Raw genomic sequence first — 22,966 nt, 5'->3', positions numbered from 1 at the left:
TCTGTTGTAATGACTGGGTATTTGTTGCAATACTTTCGGTTTCATGCATTAAACACATGACTGAAATTTCTCCCACACTCTGTGTGGCATGTTAAATGGATTAGAATACTTTCTAACAACTTATTTGAGATACAGTTTCCCTCATTACTCATCTCAGAATGAGTTAATAAAACTGAGGTAGGCATTAAAGAAGCCAGTGGGATCCTAGAGCTGTGGATAATGACTCGCATGCTCATCTAGAACTGATATGGTGGATCTCTGCACTAGTTTCCTGTAAGGAAAAAAGAGAAAAGTGGTTCTTAAAGATTTCTTATGTTATAATAATATATAATAATGGGATAGATTGTTCTGTTCTTGCTCTGTCACAGCTTGGCCGTGTGGAGTTCATTTAGGACCCTCGTAAACGAGATGATTCATGTCAAGGAGCTTATCCTCTTAATAAATATTTCTCTATGTTCAGTTCACTTTGTTATCTAAGGAACATTGTAAGTAGGCTATTTATGAATGCCCCAACCAGTGCAATCAAATATTTTAGTATTTTCAATATTTAAAATCATAGATTTGTTTTAAAATATATCAGAGATACAAACTCATTAGGGATGACAAAGATGAGACAGCCAAATCTGTCATTTGGTCTCAAGTTTAAGGTTATGGTTTTAGTTTATTATGATCATCATAAAACTATTTAAATATTTAATAACAAAAAATAACACTTTTTTTTTTTTTTTATTACCTGAAGTATGAAGTATAGCAAGTGTATAGGAAATCTGTGGACACAACCGACTGACACGTGGTTTAACATTTTCTGTATAATTGAATATTCTAGGAATATGGATCTAAGGAAGCAATTCCCATAAATCTTATAAAGTAGAATAATAAGCAGTATATATATATATATATATATTAGGGCAACACAATTCTAACGATAGATTCATGTATCAAAATGCACTGATTGTATAGGACTTGAATTTGATTAGCAAAATAAATGCACATACAGTTAGTGCTACAAAGTTAATTCTGTGAGATGCTGATGGTCCAGTGGACAGAGCTCTTGGTGTCAAAGCTAAACTTGATGCAGGAGACCTGACGAATGTAGTCAATGTAAAATCTGACTGGTTTTGTCGAAACGAGATAGGCAGTTTTCCATCCGCTCCACTAGGCGGCGAAAGCGAGTTTCAGGTTCAGTGTGATCTCTGATGTCTTCGTGTGCTTGGCTTGCAACAACCAACAACACGCGCAAGGTGCAACAGCACATATTCCAGCCCATAAACTAATAAAACCGACACAAACTTCGATGAAGTGAAGGAACCGAGTGTCACTCACTTGACTCATCAGTAAGTCTACTACGAATACAGTGCGTTGTGTTGCATCATTTCTGTGTGCGGACACTTAAAACTTCAAAATGAACTCTGACTGTTCGGTAAAATTGGCAAGATATTCACAGATTCGACTTTTTCGGATCAATAACACGCGAGCAAATATTTTTGAGTGCTCGAATTGGGCCTCTTTTCACTTGTAGTGATGTAGTAAACGAGCTACAAGCTCTGTACAAAATACGTTGATCTCAATGCGCTCCGGCGTCCGAAGGGACCGTCTGCAAAGTGCGAAACGCGAAAAAAAGCTACTTATAAAATACTCAATAACGTCACAGTAACACACTGTAGTATCACCAAATTCAGTTCACACATATCTGCGGCGCTGCTGGTTTAACTACAACACTCATATTGAATATAATTGCTCTGGCACATTTTTTATGATTTGATGTGTGAACTGAATTTGGTGAAAGTACGGTGTGTTACAGTAAAATTATTAACATTTTTCATAATAAAAAAATCATAAAAAAATGTGCCTATGCAATTATTTTAAATATGAGTGTTGTAGTTAAACCAGCAGGAGAGCAGTGATGTGTGAACTGAATTTGGTGAAAGTACAGAGTTTTACAGTAAAGTTATTAAAGAGTTAGTTCACTGAAAAGTCATAATTATGTTATTAATAACTCACCCTTATGTTGTTCCAAACCCGTGAGACCTCCATTTATCTTTAGAACACTGTTTAAGATATTTTAGATTTAGATCCTAGTCCCTCCATTGAAACTGTGTGTACGGTATAGTGTCCATGTCCAGAAAGACTGATTATACTGCGCATATGTGATTCAGTGTGAAGCAGACTGACACACAGAGCATCTGAACTGAACTGATTCTTTTGGTGATTGATTCTGAACTGATTCTGTGCTAGGGTTATGAGCACGGGTAAACTGAAGGCTTGAATGAAGGGCAATCATCGCCAATGACGCCATTACGTCGAGCACAAAAGAACTGGTGAACCGTTTTCTACAACCGGTTTATTGAATCGAACTGTCCGAAAGAACTACTGGTGATCCGAAAACCGATGAGTCAGTCTATTGTTCGTTATCTGGCTCGGCTCGGTGTTCATCTTCAGTTCTCTCTTCACAGTAGTTCAGTCAGTGTACTGTTTGAGTAAATGAATTACTCCAGGATATTGGTTTGTTTTAACTCCGAGGGAGCGTCAGCCACATTAAAAAAAATGTAACAGCTTAAGTCATTTGTGGATTAATGTGTATTGGAGACACGAACCGTTTAAAACGATTCAGTTCGATTTGGTGAACTGGTTCAAAAAAATCCGGTTACATCGAATGATTCATTCGTGAACCGGATATCACAAAACTGTGCTGAAGTAATTACTTTCAAAACCAGTGTTGTAGTATAACCAGCAGGAGAGCAGTGATGTGTGAACAGCATATGGTGAAAGTACAGTGTGTTACAGTAAAGTTATTAACCATTATTTTCAATAACGGTGAAGTTATTAACTATTTTTCATAATAAAAAAATCATAAAAAATGTGCAAAAGCAATTACTTTCAAAATGAAAGTTGTAGTATAACCAGCAGGAGAGCAGTTATGTGTTAACTGCATTTGGTGGAAGTACAGTGTGTAACAGTAAAGTTATTAACTGTCATGTTCAATAACGGTGAAATTATTAACTATTTTTCATAAAAAAAAAATGTGCAAAAGCAATTACTTTCAAAATGAAAGTTGTAGTATAATCAGAAGGAGAGCAGTAATGTGTGAGCTGAATTTGGTGAAAGTACAGTGTGTTACAGTAAAGTTATGAACATCTTTCATAATTAAAATGTATAAAAACTGTGTAAAACCAATTATTTTCAAAACCAGTGTTGTAGTATAACCAGCAGTACAGTTATTAACTTTTTCATAATAAAAAAAAAAAATCCAAAAAATGTTTCAAAAACAATTACTTGCAAAATAAAAGTTGTAGTATAACCAACAGGACAGCAGTGATGTGTGAACTAAATTTGGTGAAAGTACAGTGCATTACAGAAAAGTTCAAAAAATCCAAAAAATTGTGCAAAAGCAATTACTTCTAAAATGAAAAGTGTTGTATAACCAACAGGATAGCAGCGATGTGTGATCTGAATTTGAGTGTGTTACAGTAATGTTATTAACATTTTTAATAAGAAAATCATAAAAAATGTGTAAAACCAATTATTTTCAAAACCATTGTTGTAGTATAACCAGCAGGAGAACAGTGATGTGTGAACTGAATTTGGTGAAAGTACAGTGTTTTACAGTAATGTAATTAACTATATGTGCAAAAGCACATATTTCCAAAATCATCTTTGTAGTAGAACCAGTAGGAGAGCAGTGATGTGTGAACTGAATCTGGTGACACTACAAGTGCGTTACTGTGAAGTTATTGAGTATTTTATTAGTAGCCTTTTTTTCGCGCTTCGCACTTTGCAGACGGTGCCTACGTCGACTCAGACGCCAGCGCATTGAGATTAACGTATGTAGTACAGAGCGGAGGAACGCTTGGTTTCACTCGCTTGTAGCTCGTCGTTTACTACATCACTACGGGTGAAAAGAGGCCTAATTAATGTACTAAAAACGTTTTGCTCGCAAGTTATTGATCCGGAAAAGTCGAATCTGTCAATATCTTGCCAGTTTTACCGAACTTTATCACTGTTTGTGTAGCCATGCTGATGCTTGCTTGCTCCTTGCTGAACTCCGCCAGACCTTCAGAAGAATTGTCGTTTTGATATTCTCATCAATATCATAATTGTAACAAATAAGTTGTACACCATATTATTATTAATTTTTGTAAAACACATTCAGGCACAGGCGGAGCGTGTAAGGCTGGCCACGGGGGACTTGGGGCAAAAATGCCACTTAATTGGAAAAAATGCCCCTGCACAAACATATAATCTTTTACGCCTGTGAACATTATGCGTTATTTAAATAAATAAAATATATATATAAAAAGTGAACATTATGCGTTATTTTACAAAAAAATATAGAGAGCGCATTGTTGTAGCGCTAAAGCACATTAATACAATCCACTAGCGCAAGTCTCTCCGCTCGCGCGCAGATTTCCTTTGCTCTGGAAAGCCAAGTGCGCGCAGTCTTACCGTGCGAGAACAGCGTGTATCTGAGCGTGCGTCCGGTTTTGTGCGAGCAGGCGTTTTTAGTGTTGCGCATTTTAACTAATCACACACAATTCTGTTGAGTTTAGGAATGTAATGACAAACCAGAAGCGTTAAGATGAGTCCGCTGAAACTCATCACTTTTGCTGTGCGCGTTCGCTGACTGAAATCCTGACTCTTGCGAATTCCCTCATCATAAACAATAAAGCGCAGATGTGTAAGTGCTTCAGTGATCACAACGATAGTTTTTTTTTAGAGTGCTTAAACTCGCGATTGATCAATGTTAGTGATAATGTATAGCCTATAATTTATTCGGTGTATTGAATAATCGTGGAAAGGAAACATTATGTCATAATACATTTCTGACGTTATTATTTAATTGTAATCCTTTAAATCGTAATAAAAAATTATTTACCCTACAGGACACCCTGGTCCTTGCCTAAAAAGACGTGTTTATGGCTGCTTATAGCCTTACCCTTGAGTTGGTTCACCCTCCGCCTATGGATTCAGGAACCCAAGTGTTTGGTGATGTGTGGAGAGGTATTACAATGCAAAGAATTTCTCCATAACATTTAACATTGTATCATTATTTTAGTTAAAAACGAACATTAAAGTTTTTCTTCAGTTTATAAGTTGTTTAATGAAAGCACTTCTCCTTGTATGTGTTTGTCTAACTCCAGTATATTACTAAATGTAATGGCACTGTCTCTTGCACTTTAAATGATTGCTTGTAAATATTGTTGTATTTATTTATTTATTTTTTCAAATTTCTTTACAAGTATTTGTAATTTGAAACAAAATGCTTTTCGATGTATTTGTGCCAGTCTCTGTCACTGACCAGGTTTGAGCAGATCGTGGGTGCCGATGAGTACTTTGGGAACCAGGCGTCTAACTGAATAGAAAAAGTGTCTGCATTAGCTTTGCCAACACGCTTGGACCAGAGCAGGCTTCGGTGATGCTTTGACTTGCAGGTACGAAATGCCATTTCTCCCAACTTGGACTGGACTGCACCAGAAGCAACAGGCTAGAAACACATAATACGTCACTCATCCATCCACACTTCTTCCTTGCAGGTGTTCTGCCTCAAGAACAGATTCTGCTAGGGGCACCATTCGCACACTTTTTATTCACTGCTCTCATTTTTAACACACTCTTTTATGAGCTAATGAAAGTAAACTTTTGAGTACCGGCTGCTCCGCTACAGTACACAAGGGGTTCAACAGAGACACACTGTTTAAGTAAAGTCCACTTGGGTTTGTCATTTCATGAAGCTCTTGACATGCACTGGCCACAAGAGAGAGCCGATGATCAGCTGTTTGTCATTTGCCTTATAGACATTTAATTAAAAAAAATTATATATCCATTTAATGGTATTAAAATGTTAAAGTATGTGTGATGTTTTGCACTAAAATATAATGCATCATGTATATAACAACATGATGCATCATGAAAGCCGTCATGACACGAGGAAGACTTTTTGAAGTACAAATCCTGCAGTCACTCAACAGCACATATTCCAGCCCATAAACAAATACAGCCGACACACACTGTGATAAAGTGGAGGAATCGATTGTCACTTATGACAAGTGACACATTTGTAAGTCTCTGAAAATGTTCAGTGTAATTATTAACTGCTATTTAGAAATGTTGTCTTTTTTTCTTCTACAGAATGAGAGATGTGTGAGGAGTGTTAGACCCAGTCAACAGAAGCATGTGGACAGACAACGACTAGACTGATGGAGATCTGCTCATGCACAGGTAATGCTTATATCATTTCAGTGTGTGTTGTTGGCTTGCAAATGTGTAGGTTATTATCCTTTTTTTTTTTTGGAAGGGTCACTATATTTCAAAAGTTAGTGATCGACATACGATTTAAATTATCTTTAATAAATTGCATATAATATAAATAAATATACCCCCCCCCCACACACACACACATATATAGCAAAGTTTTGCATTGTTACTGAATGCAACTTCTATTTTGACATTGCCTGAATGTGTTATTTAAATGACATTTGTGTTAACATGTAACTTATATTAAACCTAGAGACAGATTTACTCCTTTGGTATGCCATATGAAGGACGCAATGGATTGCTTTTTGTATGCTTGTTTTGGTCATTTTTGGACCAACACACTGTCTTGCATTTATACTCCTTAATCTAACGATTTCTCAACATGAAGGAAAACATGGCCCTCAGTTTACGCTAAATATCAATTTTTATTCTTAAAAACCATACACGATACTCGACAAGTTTAAAATGTAAGTTAAATCACGATATCCATTTACAATGCGCAAGATAAACAGACATGTTCTTTTATTTCCAAACTTTAAAATAATAATAAAAAAAAAATTCTTAAAACAGATGGATAAACATTCATTCCCGTTATAGGAAGACGCTATAGAAAAAAAAAAAGTTATGGATTCTTTTAATATATCTGCTCTAAATTGCAAACTTAAGCAGTTTTTCTGTATTTAATAAACTTGAAAAAACGAAATAACTTATTCAAAAGAACAGAACCAAAAAATGTGCAGTTGTGATGACTGAAGAAATGCAAATCCCTTTCTCCATTTTTCTTCCTTCTCCTTTATATCACCTTTAATTAACCAACAATTGGAGATAAGCAACAGTCTGAACTGGAACCCTGCTGCTAAAAAAATTCAATCTACTCCTAAGTATATATACATAAAAATAAAAAAAAACACCAAAACATGTTTGTATTTTGACCATAAGTTTCATGCTGTGAGCCACCCTGAGTATTATATTACTTAGAGAACCAATCACGACCCACCCTCCCCTTGAATATAATTTATGTAAAATCCCTGTAGGTCTGGTTCAGCAGGTTGAGATGTTGTCATTTCCTCATAAAAATATAATTTATATGGTCTGTATCAAAACGTTCCTTGGGAATCTGAAATGAAGTACCCTGTGCTGTGATACCAGTGTTATATGCACGTTTTCTTAAATTAATCATGTTGGTTGCTTTGTGTTTCCAGTATTTCAGGTCTTAAATATTCTACAAACAATTGCAGCAATATTTTCTTAGCTGACAGCAATCTTTATGGAATATGAAGGACAATATAAAGTACAAACTTCATTTTTTTCCCCCAAATGATCAAACAAAACACAGGAAACATTTTTTTCAAATAATCAAAAGCCTGAGTAAACAAACTTATGATACATTGGCAGGAACTTAATATCTTGATGTTAATGAACTGACTGTGGACCATTTCAGTTAACCAAAGCAAAGTTTTTTTTTTTAAATGCGGACCTGGTGTGACCTCCACTTCAAAAAAAAAAAAAAATCACACCATTAAAAGCGTGAAGACTCTAGGCATTTCAGATACTCCTTCACTTTCAAACGAGAATGAGACACGAAACAGGAACTTAAAAATAAACCCAACAAAGTCTTTAAGGGGTGAAGTAGTATGAGAGGAGATTTATTGACAGAGATTCTTGTCTACTGTTTCCTCCAGTCACCCGTTGAATGAAAAAACAAACCAAAAAAAAAAAAAGTGTCCAATAGTTGCCTCTGTCACTTCTATACAAGCCTTAGTGTTATCTATTTGGCTTGAGGGTTCTATGCATCTACAAATATATAACAAATAAAACTTGCAGGCAAAAATAGTTCGGTTTTCATAGAAACACCTTTTTTTTCCTGAAAATACAGCAGTATCTGAAATATTTCTCGATTCATTTGTCCCCATTTCTCTGTATCAGGAAGCTCTTCCACCAACGAAAAAAAAAAAAGTATCTACAAACTTTGTAAACAGACCTGTGTCTTCCAAAAAATAAACAAAAACATAAATAATAATTCAAAATATTAACAGCCAAATGATTCAGAAATCAGTTTTTGAATAAGCAAAAGGGCAAAAAGAACAAAATGTACAACATCCAGATGAAGAGAAGCAAAAGCTAAGAGCTGAGCTCCTTGGCTCCGCCCCTCTCATCCAACGAGTTCTCCAGGCTTTAGTCTCTGTGGAGACAAGCAGGTGTTGTGTGTCATACCAAGGGGCGGAGCTGATCAAAGGGACGTCTCTAGGCTGTGCATGGGACTCCCGGGAGCTGAGAGTGTGGCTGGCATGCTGGGATCCAGGAAGAGGTGGATGCTGCTGTCTACGGCGTTATTGTTCTGATTGGGTGAGGGTGGGGGAGGAGGAGTGGGTGTGGCATTTCTCTTAGTGGGGGCGTCATCCTCCGCATCAGTGTCATCGATGAGGGGGATGTGGGGCTCCGAGTCCTCTATCCGGAACTCTGGATGGGTCATGAAGTTGTGGATGGAGGAGCGAGACTCTGGCTTCTCCAGGCCCTCATAGGGCGACAGCGAGCTGCGGAATGCATTCACCACTCGGATCTGCAGGAGAATAGGACGTAAAGTCAGCCTTGCCACTCACAGAGAGCTAACACTTGTTTGCCCACATGTACACAACAGGCATACAAAGTGAAACATCACTTTTTTTTAGGTACAGGTTAAACCAAAGGCCAAATGGGCTGGTTTTAATTGATGAGTGGATAGCAGTGAAGTTAGCGCACCAAAACCGTTTGAGAGTGTTTGTGAGCGGTCAGATGTCGTGCAACTATTGAGTAAGAGTGAACAAACTCTTGAAAACCTGATGCTTGGGTTACGGTGAGCTTATCCTCTGACCGAGGGACAGAATGTCCTCTTTTCTTAGGATTGAGAAATAACAGATGTCCCAAACTGGAAAGAACTTGGGTGTCTTCTCTGTTGTAAATTACAGAAAGCCAATTTTTCACAATGTAAATAAGAAAGAGAACAGAAGAGACAGGAAAAGAGAGAGGCCAAGGTAACCCCAGAGGACACAGCTCAACACATGAGGTTAATATTTTCAGGCATGCTTGTATTGGAGGGGGGGGGATCGATCACTGATTATGTTGTGAAGTAGAGACGCAAAACTTTAAAAGCAGCCAAGCGATTTAAGCTAACCAGCACAAGTAAATTCACAAACGGTCTAGAGACGGGGCCCATGCAGAGCAGTGCTACCTTGTTTTTCAACAGAGGTAAACCTTTGAGTATAGCCCATGACACATTTCACAGAATCTAAGGAGGAATATGCGGCAGTCAGTGTTGTAGCATTCCGTACCCTGTTTCCCAATGTCCAGTAAATCAAGACTACACCAAAAGAGTCTTTCAAACAATACATAGTGCCCTGAACAGAGAAAAAGGGGTTGTGGACAGCCAGGACCTAATGAAAGATGGAAATACTGATGTGGTTAGAATCGAGCTGAAAGACATGACATGATTCCACAAGCTTTTCATCCAGTCGCAGATCTTCCCTGTAAAATAATAAAGTTACACCAATAAAGACAGAGAAAAAGAGGGTGATAAAACTGGCACTGAGTAGAATATGAGACAGCGTGATAGAGAAATCCAGGTTGGACAGTAACGCCAGTGTTGCAGAATGAGTGAACGAGCAAAAAACGACACTACAGGAAAGGTAATGAACTACAGAAAGAGGAAAGGAAGTTCAGTTTTGTCTAAACTACAGCACAACATCTCAATTATATCGTTCGATCCTACAGAAACCCGAGATACTTACCAAAACACTGCCTTAACAAAAATGTCCCACAAACCCATTCACAAGACCAGTTTGGTGCGACTGGTTGGGTTATCAGTGACCATGGGCGTATACTCAAAACATTTACACGCAGTAGCCTAGGAGCCTGACGAGCACGCGCAGGTCTGCAGACACACCAGACGGGATTAGACAACGACTCTTGATCGGTGAGAACCCAGCCAAAGCCATCAAACAGACATAGATACCTCAACCTTAACACTTAAGATACACAGCCGTTAACATTGAGAAGCAATGTGGAAGATGTTTAGAGATACGTTTCGTTTCGGACAAGAGAGCGAGAGAGAAACAGAGAAGGAAGGACATTAGGAGAAGAATGAAGACCGTTAGGCGAGAGGAGGAAATGTTAATTGTCATGCACTAATAAACACGCACTCACACCCGACAGCGGCAGAAGCGGTGTTGAAGGCAGTAGCAGGAGATAAGGCTACATGTGTAGGGCTAGAAACATTGGTTACATCGTGCTGCTGGCTGCTGCTGGAGGGCTGGCGCCTGACGGCCCCCTGAAAGGAAATTCCACTCTGGAACGCACTCACAACATCCATCTGGAAGGAATCAGAGAGTGTGATAGGCCCAGAGAACGCACAGGAGAGAGAGAGACAGACAGAGTAAAGAGGAAGAAGTGAAAAGAATAGGGATAGAGAAAGAAGGGCACCCATAAAAAAAAGACAGTGACAGAGCAGCTGAGAGAGAGAGGGGAAAAAAAGGCACTGAATTAAAAGAACCTGACCTGACATTTGCCTTTAGCATTGATCCGCTTATTGCACTGACAAACTGCATTAATAAACCCTCTTCCACCAGTGTAAGGTCACCATAAGTGGCGGATCGATTGGTGGGAGTACTAACTCAAACCATAATCAGAGAAAATTAAGAAAGGTGGGGGTTTGGGTTCCTGAGCTTGGACTGCAGAGTTGTGCGGTTTTCGAGAGGTTACCTGAGTCTGAATGCGGTTCAGGCCTCTGAACCAGAGGATCTGTCCCCTGCGGAGCTCTCGCTCAGCATGGTCAATTTCCTCCAGGTCATCCAGCTCCTCCAACTCCTCATCTGGGATTTCTTCCTTCTGCGTTCCATGACCAGCACTCTTCAGGAACTTCAGCCGGCTCGTAGGGATCGAAGAGATGATCTGAATGAGGGTGTGGACACACACACACACACACACACACACACACACACACACACACACACACATCAAGTGGCCATTCTATACAGAAAACAAATCGAAAAACTAAATGTTCCCAGCCCAGTAAATCAGTCCTCTGCCTTTAGGGGGCACTGCTCTATCACAATTGAGGGGTTTGGATTGGTGTTTTGAGAGCAAGTTACAAAGTACAAGAAGCTGCTTTGTATAATATAGGAAGGAATGATGCTCACCTGTCCCCACAGAAGACCTCCAAAGCCTAAGAAGACACACCACAGCCACTGCTCAATATTCAGCTCCACACAGCTGAATGGCTTTCCTCCAAATTGCACTATCACAATCTAGGGTGGGGGAAGAAAAATTATAAATCATTTTTGTTCATGACATGCTTAGGTCACACGATCTTCTATATCTGCTATGATTATGGGTGTGCACACAGCAATTTGTAGGACCGCACACCTGAATAAGAAAAGTCCCAAAGACGATTGTACAAAAGATCAGATTGTTGAAAATGCCTTCAAAAACATTTCGTTCTCCGTGGATCTTCCGGGCGTTGATTTCATTAAACAGCTGCATCATGACAAAGGTGTTGAAGACAATGGTGTAGTGCTCTGAAGGAGGAGCGTGAAGAGGGGCGTTACGTCCACTGTCGATGTCGAATATCTTCTCACCTGAGAAAGGAGCAGAAAGTAAAACATTGTAGCACTGGAAATAAGACTTCCTTGAAAGATACAGCCTTCTGTGGCATTCTTACGGAATACAGGATATGGCTGGAGTAACTATCCACCATATTTTTCAGTAAGCCATTTTACGTGAATTTTCCAGTTCTTTAGCTGCTGTATTGAAACGATGACTAAAATAATCAAGTGTAGTAAACGGTAAAACGGTTACAAACTGGCGTTTATAATTAAGACAATATATTAAAAATAATAGAGTACGCAACACCAGTTTGCAGTATCAAGCACCGAAACAAGCAGTTTTGTACAGCTAAAAATAGCTTGAAGCAGATGAGATGGGAAGCCAGACATTACATTTACAAATGGCTGCACCCGCTCTCACAGCAAAAATAAGGTGGACAGTTGACTGAATCTTACAGCAAAGGTGCAAGGTGACAAAACTATTTATTATAAATTACTTTCTTATTATTTACATTATTTTAACTTGAAATTTCCATTTGCTTTCTGCTATTATAATGAGCATGACTTGGTTCAATCACAAGTGTTAGTTTTTACCAGCAAAAAGTAGAGTGAAGATGATGGTGAGCTGGTAGACTGCATGACCCAATATGTTCTTCATCATTGTCCGGGATATGAGGGGTTTATTACGGCCGTAAGGCTTCCTCAGCAGAAGAGATTCAGTGGGGGGTTCAGTGGCCAAGGCCAAAGAGGCAAATGTGTCCATAATCAGATTTACCCATAACATCTGTACAGCTTTCAAAGGAGAGTCCTAGGAGAGTGAGAGATAACAGGAGGTGACCGTTCTGACCTCATTCACTGCTGCCACCTTCAGAACATTAAAAAACACCTCTCAACTTAGTGAAGCATTCAGTACTCATTTGAATGCTGAGGTTTTCTTTTCGCATTTTCTGAACTGATTTTGGGGAAAGAATTCTGCATAATGAATTTAAAGATGAGAATCCTGAGCTGAAAAAAATGATCAGATTAGACGAGATTTATGATAAACAGAATAGATAAATTCTGGTGGTGTCTGATTCGGAGTGGGCCTGCTCATGAGCAATATCCAGGGAAAATTACACACGAAACAAGCAGAACACCTGAGGCTTGAGGCCACATCCAGCCTTAGCTACTGACAGCAATGCAAAGCGCAAATGTAATCCTCCCATTCATTATGCAATAATACAGGACCTCGAGTGCAATCAGCCAGACTATCAGTCCATTTAACAGAGGAGAGCTGGCTCATTTCGGACTGGTGGTTTGCCTGTGGACAGCAGTCCCAGACCCCATGCTGCCTGCAAGTCTTCCTGCCTCAGACTAACAATTTCCAATCACTTCACACAAGATGGGTAGCAATCAGCTGCTTCCATCAGCCACCATGGTGCATCTGTTAAGACGCAATCTTTTGTGTAAAGCTGCACTATTTAGCTTAACAGCTCCGTCATTTTGCTTCATGGTAGAAGAGAGCGTTTTATAGTGATACCTGTGTGATGCAAGCTCCAGTGAAGGCCACAATCACAGCCACCACATTGACAGTGAGCTGGAACTGAAGGAATTTTGAAATGCTGTCATACACGTTCCGCCCCCACATTACGGCCTTGACGATGCTGCTGAAGTTGTCGTCAGTGAGAATGATATCGGAGGCTTCTTTAGCCACGTCTGTGCCGGCAATGCCCTGAGAATAAAAGAATGCTATATTAAAAAGGCCATTCAAAAGTAAATCTAGGACATAGAATCCTTGGAGAAATCATTTGTTCGTAGCCACTTCAGGCAGACCCACATACCATGGCAAACCCAACATCAGCCTTTTTTAAGGCAGGGCCATCATTGGTACCGTCTCCTGTTACCGCCACAACCTGCCTCCGCTCCAAAACGGTGCTGTCAATTATACCTGTAGGAAAAGACATTCATCAAGACATTACAGAGCAGAAATATATATTTAGTTTTAACACAGACACTCGTTCCTCCAGCATAAGCGAGTAATTCTGAGCACCTTTGACTAGTGTATGCTTGTCTGTCGGAGAAGATCTCGCCAGCACCCGGAGTTTAGGCCATATTTTGTCAATCCTCTCTTGTTCAATCTGGAAAAAAAAGGGATTCAATTATAAGCTTGTGATTTTCTGTGAGTCTTGCTACTAATAAATTGTGCCTCTCACCTCTCCCTTTTCATTACGAATCCGGCGGTTGAACTCTTTGCCTTCCATGCAGAGGAAGTCATCTCCTGGCTGCAGGATGCCACATTTAGTTGCTATAGCGCGGGCAGTGTTAAGATTGTCCCCGGTTACCATGCGCACCGTGACTCCAGCACGCTGGCACTTTTTAATGGCATCAGGGACCTGAGCAAGAAACAAGAACTGAGTATGACCAAGAGAGCTGCTTATATGACATTACATGCAAACGCAAGAGTCTTTCTTGCTATTGAAAATAGTTTGTTTACAAAGAAATGCATTTTAAACTTGTTCAAACGTCTAAGGCTTGTACCTCTGGTCTAACTGGGTCTTCAATGCCCACGATACACACACAGGTGAGTCGTGTCAGGATATCGCTCTCATTATCCCAGTCTGGTTCACCTTCGGAGGCAGGGAAGTCCCTGTAAGCCAGGCAGATGGTCCTCAAGCCCTCAGAGGCCATTGGTTCAATCACTCTCTTCACCATGTCATCTCTGTCCCTGGGCCGAAAAATCTTTGCCTCGCCCGTCACTGTCAGGATTTTATAACACCTGTGTGAGGAGGAGAGAGCAGGTAAGATATTGTAGATACCCAACAGCACACAGCAACTGAGCCATCCAAGTAATTTCTCCTGGGAAATCTATCAGTAACACAGCCTCGGGGCTTTGGAGGGGGAGGTGAAGCATTTGATCTGCCAATCAAGTTTGCTGAGAAACCGCTCACATGCTTATTTAAGGAAAAGACTGCAGTGTTTTACTTATGATATAAGATGTTACGGCCTGAACTTATGTCAGGCATTAACAATAACCAAATATTTATGACTGAGGATGGCATACTTCTTCAGCAGAATCTCAGAGGCTCCTTTGCTGAACATCCGGTAGCTTCCATCAGCATTCTTTAGCACCGTACTCATGGATTTCCTAACAGAGTTGAAGGTGTAGACTTTGTAAAGCTTCTCTTCAGGGATTTCATTGCGGACTGCTTGATAATCTCTTTTCAAGTCCATGGCAAAGCCCAGCAAGGCACATTCAGTTTTGTTGCCCACCTGACGATTCAGGCCTCCCTCCTTCTCGGGGGACTGAAAAAAAAAATTATAGATATAAAAAAAACTAATATATGCATTAAAACACTGAGTTGTACAGTATTTTATTCAGCCATTGTGACAATACAGCCCATTAGGCACCACTGTCAAATAAACCGTAGTAAAAGATGCTGCATACTGGTCTGCTGCTATTTAATTTCAGTAATATCAGACTCCAAATGAACTAGGAGCTGTAACTTTGCTGAGTACTTGAAGCTTGTGAGAATCAGTGCTTTTTATATGCCATTATAGTATTTCTTAATATTCTGAATTGAGATTTTTGTGGTTTCGACATTTTTAAAGTTTGTTTTTTCTTTTACATATATATATATACATATATATATATATATATTTTTTTTTTTTTTTTTTTTTTAGTAAATTTAATATTTGAACTTGAACCTGCTTATTTCAGTTAGCTGCCAAGGTAATATTTTCAATTTAATATTTATTTTAGCTTTAAAAAACATTCGTAACCTATTAAAAGCCTCTTAAAAAGAACAACACTGATGAGATTTACCTCAAGTTATTACAGACTGATAGGTCAATAGTCAGTGTGTAGTTAAAAATGCTCAATAAAAGGTTGTAATGTTTTCCTTTAAATTAATGAAATTTATTAACTTCCAAAAAAAAAAAAAAAAAAAGAATTATGCTTGCCTAAGGACTCACCATGATTTTGGTGGTGTAAGCACAGTTGACACTGATGCCCAGTATGAGCAGGTCTATGGTGCTGGCAGGAATGACATCAGGCTCAGGGACTTTCTTGTAGTGCTTATCAGCGATAAAAACCTGAACAACTTTCATCCGGTTCATAGTCAGAGTCCCGGTCTTGTCTGAACAGATGGCTGTGGCATTGCCCATGGTTTCACAGGCATCGAGATGCCTCACCAAATTATTGTCTTTCATCATTTTCTGAAATATAGCAGCAAAGTAAAACAATAAAAAAAACAATTATGGAATGGGGTGGGGGGGGGGGGGGGTGATAGACCAATCAATAATAAACAGTCCACTAAACCCCAATTACATCACTATAAAAGCAACAAGGTGAAGTTAATAGATGCAAAAAGATATGGCAATTCGTATGATTATTAGATCAACATGTACTGTACATTGTCTAACAAAAGCATAGACAAAGGGCCTTGTCACAAGATGGTCGGTACAGGGCATGGATATTTAAACAGAAGATGCAGGGTCATACTTTGACAGAGTAAGCCAGCGAGATGGTTACAGCCAGCGGAAGACCCTCTGGGACGGCCACCACCAGCACAGTCACACCAATGATAAAGAACTTGACAAAGAACTGGACATAAATGGGAGTGCACTCTTTTTCCCAAGGAAGTCCCTGGATCCAGAAAGTGTCCACCACAAACAGCACCACCAAGATGATCACTGTGATGGCTGACATCACTAGACCTGCGCAGGAACACATACATTAAAGGCCTAGGTATACTTCACTTTCCGAGGGAGTGGAACGCAGACAGCTGAATTCTACTTTGGGCTTAAACTTTTAAAGCCCATGCTGCACACATCAGAGTTTTCAGCAAAAGCCATTAGAATTGTGAAATTGACTGTTAGTTTCACAAAGTCGCTTGACAAATGCAGTTTTCTGTCCTTTATTGACATACTTCCTATTGAAACCAGAAGTTTGGCAAGACAACCTTTTTAAAATTGCTAAAAGAGTTCGATGAACCTACAGAGTCAGTTGCAGAAGGTAACTGCGGTGGGATTTTCTCATTCTAGAGAGCATTTGATTTGGACAATAATCTGTTTAATGCAGGAAAGATTTATCAATATATTTAGCCAGTTTCGCCAGAAAAGTGTTAATAAATTTAATAAATGCATCTTCCCCCTAAAGTGCTAAGAGGACACTAGCATAATAAATGATCTCAAAGCAACCACGCTTACCTGCTTTTCCAATTTGGACCGCTAATTTGGTCAGTTTCCCTTGCAAAACAGATTTCTCTTTCTTGGACAAGTTGGCTTTTCTCTTCTCCTCACCCTCAGCCACTTCTTCACTGTTTAGAGGCTGCATCTCCATTGCTGCACCATCCTGGGCTTTAGCTACAAATAGAAAGATTGAAAATTGTGAATGTCAGGGATGAACTAACAAACAAAGTAACAAAACTACTGCAGCAAAAAGTGTGTTTAGCACCTTGTATGCTTAAAAGAAAACTTAAGGCAATGTTTGAAAAAAAAAAAAAAAAAAAAAAGTAGTTTTTAAATTAAATAAAATTATTATTTATTGTACCATAACAAATTGTATTAATCTGAAGCTAACTAGTTAAGAATTTAACCCTTCTAGGCTGTTGAGGTCTGGGCAAATTTGTTTATGATTTTTTTTGTTTTTAAATGACATGAGACTTTGGACGTCCTGCACTCATTTTGTAATAAATCCAAAACAAAGATCCTCTGCTGCCATCTATTGGCTATAATGGCTCTCATGTCATTTTCATCTTACAAGTCTTTGTTTTACATGTCATCTTCAATGTAATTTGAATCTTTAAAGTGAATTTTACTACACAACTTAAATAATAATAATAATAATAATAAAGTGTTGAAAATCTAAGTCTTTAAAAAATGTGTTTTAATTAGGGGGTATACCTGGATATCCGAACATAGAAGCAGAGCATATTGTCACCTTTTTCACCCATGAAGAGTTTGCATCCCTGGACTATGCAGTTATCACAAGAATCAGAGTATATTATCTGCTGCTCTGTGCTGGTGACTGACTTTCTCCACACCCGGACTACAGGAAGCCTTTTCTAATTAAATTGTGGCTCCCCCACGTGACAAATATAATTAAGTGACCAGATAAATTAAATTATAATAGTGATTATAAATGCATGATAATTTTATTACAGTCCGAGAACACACAGCTCATGATCATCCTCACATTTTGAAGCCACATGCAAACCCATGTGACCAAGTATCCTAGGAGACATAATACTTCATCACCACACTCCGATGTCCAGTCCATCACTCATCAGCATTGGATATAAAAGACATGCACATACTTCTGATCTCAAGGCCAGCACTCTACGTGCTGAAAGTACAGTCTACCAGTGAGAAGACATCACACAAACAAAGATCTCAGCATGCGTGCAATCATACAGACAAGCACACAGCAGTGCATCTCCGTCTATCGCTGCTGTAGCATGACGCAGTCAGCCTGTGTGCAGGATTTAACCGGTGTGTGATGTGAGGTAATTCAACTGCGTTTGAATTAGCAGGGGGTAAGGGGCCGGCGTGAGATGACGTATAGCTGCGCTCTACTCACAGAGCTGTAATAGTAGTCTTTTCCTGTTTGGGTAGGTGATTTTAAAATAGATGATAAAAGGTTTGAAGAGAGACGGGTGCAAATCTATTTTAATAAATTTTAAAATATAATTCATTGTGTTGGCAAAGCTACATTTTCCGATGGTCCAGTCTTCAGCGGAACATGATCCTTCAGAAATCATTGTAATACATGTTTAATCATTTTTTGGGGAAATGTAATTTTTTTCTTTGAGTAAAAAGTTTAAAAGAATCGCAATGATTTGAATCAGAAACTTTGGTAACATGTCCTCCGTCACTTTTGATCAAAATAATCATTTTCTAATAATAATAATAATAATAATAATAATAATAATAATCTTTGAAACATCTCTCTCAAGCATCCAAGTGCAGCTCCTATCTCTTTAAAAGGGGAAACATCAAATTCTCCAAAACTCCAAAAGTCTCGGTTCACCAAGCTTACAATTATATGTTTATTTTTGAAATCACCAAAGAAATCTGACAACAATGGTTTCAAATAGCATTATAAAAAGCTTGTTTCTTAGGCTAGATCAGCCAGTGTGCATGTGCAGTCCTGAGAACACATCTCAGAGCGTTGACTGTTTCTATAGCACTCGGGACTTCAAACGGCTGCTGCAGTGACGGGCTGACTCTACCGATTAGCGATTGGCTCTTTCATTCAGAAGGCGGGGCTTCCTGCGATTGAGGGGCCATATTGAGCACTGCATTTTCCCCATTCAAAACTATACAAGTGACATGTCTGGTATTCTATAGTCTTTGATTAATCATAGCGGACTAAAATTATACATTTCTTTCAAACCTGACAAACTTTTGAATAGTAGAGTAATAATCATACTTAAAAAAAAAAAAAAGGCTATCTTCTCAACACTTCACACTAGTGTGGATAAGCTTTAATGAAGATCTAATAGCACTAATGGGTTAAGGCGATGTTTTTAATGCAGGCTGCAGCATGTAAGAGGGTGTCCTTTTAAGCCAGTATGGTGTTCATTATGTCATTAAGTCAACAGGGTTACTCACCTTTCTTTCTGTTCTCCACAGAGCCATCCTGCTTCTTATCTGTAGAAAGAGAGAGAAAGAGAAGCCACATAACAAACACTCACTAATTTATTCATTATTCACCATTATGTAAGCGACGGTTCTGCAGCACACATTTAAACATATTTCCAATTATGCAAATCTTCTCTTTGATTTAGTGGAATGAGAAAAGGCCCTTGAATATTTACGACCAGATGTGTGCCACAACCTCATGAGGTTTTCAAATCCACTGCCGTGGCTAGACCACAAATGCACAAAATGCAATGAGGTGCACTGAACAGCAACTTGGGGCCCAACCTCTGCATGTTATGAAATATTCATGTATCTGCAGGCACTCATTTGGAGACCCAACACGTGAGCCATGGGCTGCAGAGATGCATTAAATGGCAGTTAGTTAATGGAGCGCACAAGAAATCATTACACTTTTCTGAGTCATTGCTTCACACTTTTTTTTACCAGACTGAAAAATACTGCTAAATTAAAAAATCTATTTTCTGAGTTTGACATAAAGCACACTTTCATGAAAGCTGGAACACACATATGCAGTCTATTCAATTCATCTTTCTGCAGCCACAGTAGATCGAAGAGACTGAAAAGGCCACCGGTTGGTCTATTTTAGTTTCTGAGGCAGACTAAAAAGACACCAAACAATACAGACATCTTACTTTTCTTCTCTTTCTTTTTCTCTTTCTTCTCCTTCTCCTTCTCCTCCTCATCCTCATCATCTTCTCCTGCGCCCAATAACGTGAAGATGATTCCAGTTTGGGAATTGACTCCAACAGCAGTGACGAGCATTTTTCCAGAGCCCTCCATGACATGAGTACCTGCACAGAGGAAGTGGATATGTGAATAAGGGTCACATGCCGTTCATATTGGTGCCAATGCATTCACCACTGGTTCTAAAACATTCACGCAAAGCTAAGTTTGACAAATAACTAGTTGTCCAGTTTTCCCCTCCACACAGAACAGGTTTACCAAACTTGCTCTTAAAAAATGGGTGTAAAGATGACTTTAAATATTTGACATAAAATGTCCCTGAAAATCAATTCCTATGCAAATATTGACCCTAAATATTAACAGTTCATTTCTGACCCTGGTCCACACCAAAGCGCAATAAAGCTGTTTATTATAAACATGTGCTGCAGTTATGCCATCTGCCACTTTAAATGTTTGAGTGCTTCAAAGCAGAATGGATTCTGATTGGCTGTCAGTGTTTTTCGTCATTCATCAGCTGGATACAATTATTTTGAAATTAATTCCAGCAGTTGTTATTCTGTTATTATTGTTAAAGTTGTAGTGTAGACTCTGTTATTCTATAACTTTAGAATGATTCTTAAAATTATATATATTTGATATAATCCCTTTGAATGAGGGACTCTTGGAACAGGATGAAGACTCAAAACAGGTGGGTCTTCAAATCAGATGACATTATTGGGCTCTTTGAGCACCAGCCAAAAGGTAAAATCAGAAATGAGTTGCCATTTTCTTCCTGGCAAATATAGCCCTCAATAATTGTTTAAGCTTGAGAAGGGAGTCAGGAAGAGGTTTTTGCTGGGTTAGACTCGGTATGCTAACACAGGCTCTGCTGGAGAAGGGCCCACTTAAATCCCCCCTCATCTCCTCTGGGATGGCACACAGCAATGTCATTCTATCAGAGGATCAACTGGCTTTCATAAAATGGGATTAGCTGAAGATGTGCAATAGCCTCGCTGAGAGGTAGCAGGTCCTACATAGCAAACATCTGAACTCCCTAGATGGACATTTATTTGGTTTGGCTGAACTTTTGGGTAAAGTTAAGACAGGATACATAGAAAATGCTAAAATGTTACAGGGTTGTGCTGCTGAATGTGAATCAAATGTGTTTTGGTTTGTTCTGCTAGTGAAGGGTTGCGGTCTCTTTATGTCCCACCTGACAGCAGCATAGGATCCTTCTCCAGCGATTTCTTCACATGGTCAGACTCTCCAGTTAAAGAGCTCTCATCTATTTTGAGGTCGTTCCCCTGGATGAGAACACCATCAGCAGGCAGGAGGTCACCTGATGAAGAATGTATCCCATTAAAATAATTTACATTACTGTCAGCAGCTTTTGAATTTATTTCTATACAGGAAAAGGTAAATCAATCAACGCCAGTGAAATGTCAGACAGGTAGGTTTTTTTTTTTTTAAACACTATATACACTCATTTTTTTGTATTTCCCTCTAAAAAGCAAATGAAACATCAGTGCTTTTTTTTTTTTTTTTATGTTGGCTTACCGTATTTAATTTGTGCAACGTCCCCGACGACAATCTCAGCCACAGGGATCGGAATGACTTGCCCTCCCCGAACCACCGTAAACTTCTGCTCTTGTTCAATGCGGCTCTGTAAGCCACGGAACTGCTTCTCTTTGCTCCAGTCATTAAAGGCCGTCACAAGCACCACACAAACAACAGATAGAAGGATAGCTGCTCCTTCTATCCATCCGGCCTCAGCTTCTCCTTCATCCTCTGTTCCACCCGCTGCCTTCCCACAATCTGCACAAACACAAACAAAAACTCAGCTCAGAACAACCTGAAATTGAGATGATGATCTATAAGGCAGAAGTAAATAAATAGGTTACTTACCTTTATTTTCAGAATCCGGAGGTTTATAAAAAGAAAGGCCTAAAGAAACTATTGCTGCCACTTCCAAAATGATCAATGTTACGTCTTGTAATGCTTCCCATACTAACTGAAGAAAGGTTTTTGGCTTTTTCGGAGGTATAAAGTTCTGTCCAAATGCTACATTTCTTTTTTCAATATCTGAGGGCTGCCCACTTAATCCTGGAAGAAAAGAGTAAGAAAAAAAAAACATTAATATTTTCAAGTAAATACTTCTTACATAGCAGCATACAATGCTTAATGGGTTTCTATGAGAGCCAGAATTAATGAGGAAGAAAGGACCTGTGGGCCAGCAACAGTAGTTTTTAAAGATAAAGACTTTCTGAATAAGATCAATGGGTCACAGAAGCAATATGATTAAAATTAAAGATTTAACTCTACAAATAGATAAAAATAAATAAAGTAATTTTGTTTAGGTAAACATTTTACAAAGTTGGTCAAATCAAACAGAGAATTGTTGACCCTCTTTAGAAATTAGTCCATTTATTATTATATTATTTATATTTACATTATCGTTCAAACATTTGGGGTAAGTAAGATTTTCAAACTTTTTATTTATTTATTTTTTCTTTTTTATAAAAGGAAGTCACTTACTCCCCAAGGCTGCATTTTTTTGATAATTTGAAATATGTTTACCATTTCAATATACTGTAAAATGTAATTAATGTAATGGCAAAGCCGTTTTCAGCAGCCATTACTCAAAGTAACATTTCTTAAACCAATGTTGAAAATGGTTATTAACATTTTTTTTTCAGGATGCTCTGATAAAGACAGACCAAAAGAACAGCATTTATATGATCTAGAAAATTGTAACATTTACGTTAATTTGTTGAATCAATTTAGATATTCCTTGATTAAAAAAAATAATTGTCAAATCTTACTAACCCCAA

The 22,966-nt window shown here is 38.7% G+C and overlaps 1 protein-coding gene and 1 long non-coding RNA gene across 12 annotated transcripts in view; one reads left to right on the top strand and one right to left on the bottom strand.

Moving 5' to 3' along the window:
• The first annotated feature begins 1,198 nt into the window (after nucleotides 1–1,198).
• On the top strand, nucleotides 1,199–21,518 carry LOC127975315 (uncharacterized). 2 transcript variants are annotated; one of them, XR_008157493.1, is made up of 5 exons: nucleotides 1,199–1,334; nucleotides 4,881–4,998; nucleotides 5,283–5,429; nucleotides 6,127–6,216; nucleotides 20,191–21,518. It is a non-coding gene; the product is annotated as an uncharacterized LOC127975315 (long non-coding RNA). The 2 variants fall into 2 exon arrangements; XR_008157500.1 differs by lacking the exon at nucleotides 4,881–4,998 and having other exon boundaries at nucleotides 1,207–1,334.
• LOC127975219 (plasma membrane calcium-transporting ATPase 1) overlaps nucleotides 6,658–22,966 on the bottom strand; it is a 41,484-nt gene continuing 25,175 nt past the window's right edge. For 6 of the 10 annotated variants that reach the window (XM_052579108.1, XM_052579117.1, XM_052579092.1 and 3 more), the window contains 20 exons: nucleotides 22,041–22,238; nucleotides 21,693–21,950; nucleotides 21,349–21,474; nucleotides 20,105–20,263; nucleotides 19,422–19,460; nucleotides 17,016–17,171; nucleotides 16,309–16,523; nucleotides 15,780–16,022; nucleotides 14,869–15,110; nucleotides 14,346–14,583; nucleotides 14,021–14,200; nucleotides 13,858–13,945; nucleotides 13,649–13,755; nucleotides 13,348–13,539; nucleotides 12,423–12,636; nucleotides 11,650–11,861; nucleotides 11,424–11,531; nucleotides 10,987–11,175; nucleotides 10,511–10,597; nucleotides 6,658–8,812 (listed from right to left, as the gene is read on the bottom strand). In XM_052579108.1, the coding sequence (XP_052435068.1) occupies nucleotides 8,483–8,812; nucleotides 10,511–10,597; nucleotides 10,987–11,175; nucleotides 11,424–11,531; nucleotides 11,650–11,861; nucleotides 12,423–12,636; nucleotides 13,348–13,539; nucleotides 13,649–13,755; nucleotides 13,858–13,945; nucleotides 14,021–14,200; nucleotides 14,346–14,583; nucleotides 14,869–15,110; nucleotides 15,780–16,022; nucleotides 16,309–16,523; nucleotides 17,016–17,171; nucleotides 19,422–19,460; nucleotides 20,105–20,263; nucleotides 21,349–21,474; nucleotides 21,693–21,950; nucleotides 22,041–22,238 (3,581 nt within the window). In that variant the 3' untranslated portion in view covers nucleotides 6,658–8,482. Of the gene's footprint in view, nucleotides 8,813–10,431; nucleotides 10,598–10,986; nucleotides 11,176–11,423; nucleotides 11,532–11,649; nucleotides 11,862–12,422; nucleotides 12,637–13,347; nucleotides 13,540–13,648; nucleotides 13,756–13,857; nucleotides 13,946–14,020; nucleotides 14,201–14,345; nucleotides 14,584–14,868; nucleotides 15,111–15,779; nucleotides 16,023–16,308; nucleotides 16,524–17,015; nucleotides 17,172–19,421; nucleotides 19,461–20,104; nucleotides 20,264–21,348; nucleotides 21,475–21,692; nucleotides 21,951–22,040; nucleotides 22,239–22,966 lie in introns of all 10 variants that reach the window. The other 4 variants (XM_052579145.1, XM_052579162.1, XM_052579152.1 and 1 more) reach the window with 2 other exon arrangements.

The sequence above is a fragment of the Carassius gibelio genome, chromosome A4, assembly GCF_023724105.1.
Source record: "Carassius gibelio isolate Cgi1373 ecotype wild population from Czech Republic chromosome A4, carGib1.2-hapl.c, whole genome shotgun sequence".
Lineage (NCBI taxonomy): Eukaryota > Metazoa > Chordata > Actinopteri > Cypriniformes > Cyprinidae > Carassius > Carassius gibelio.
This window is presented reverse-complemented; position numbering and strand designations above follow the sequence as displayed.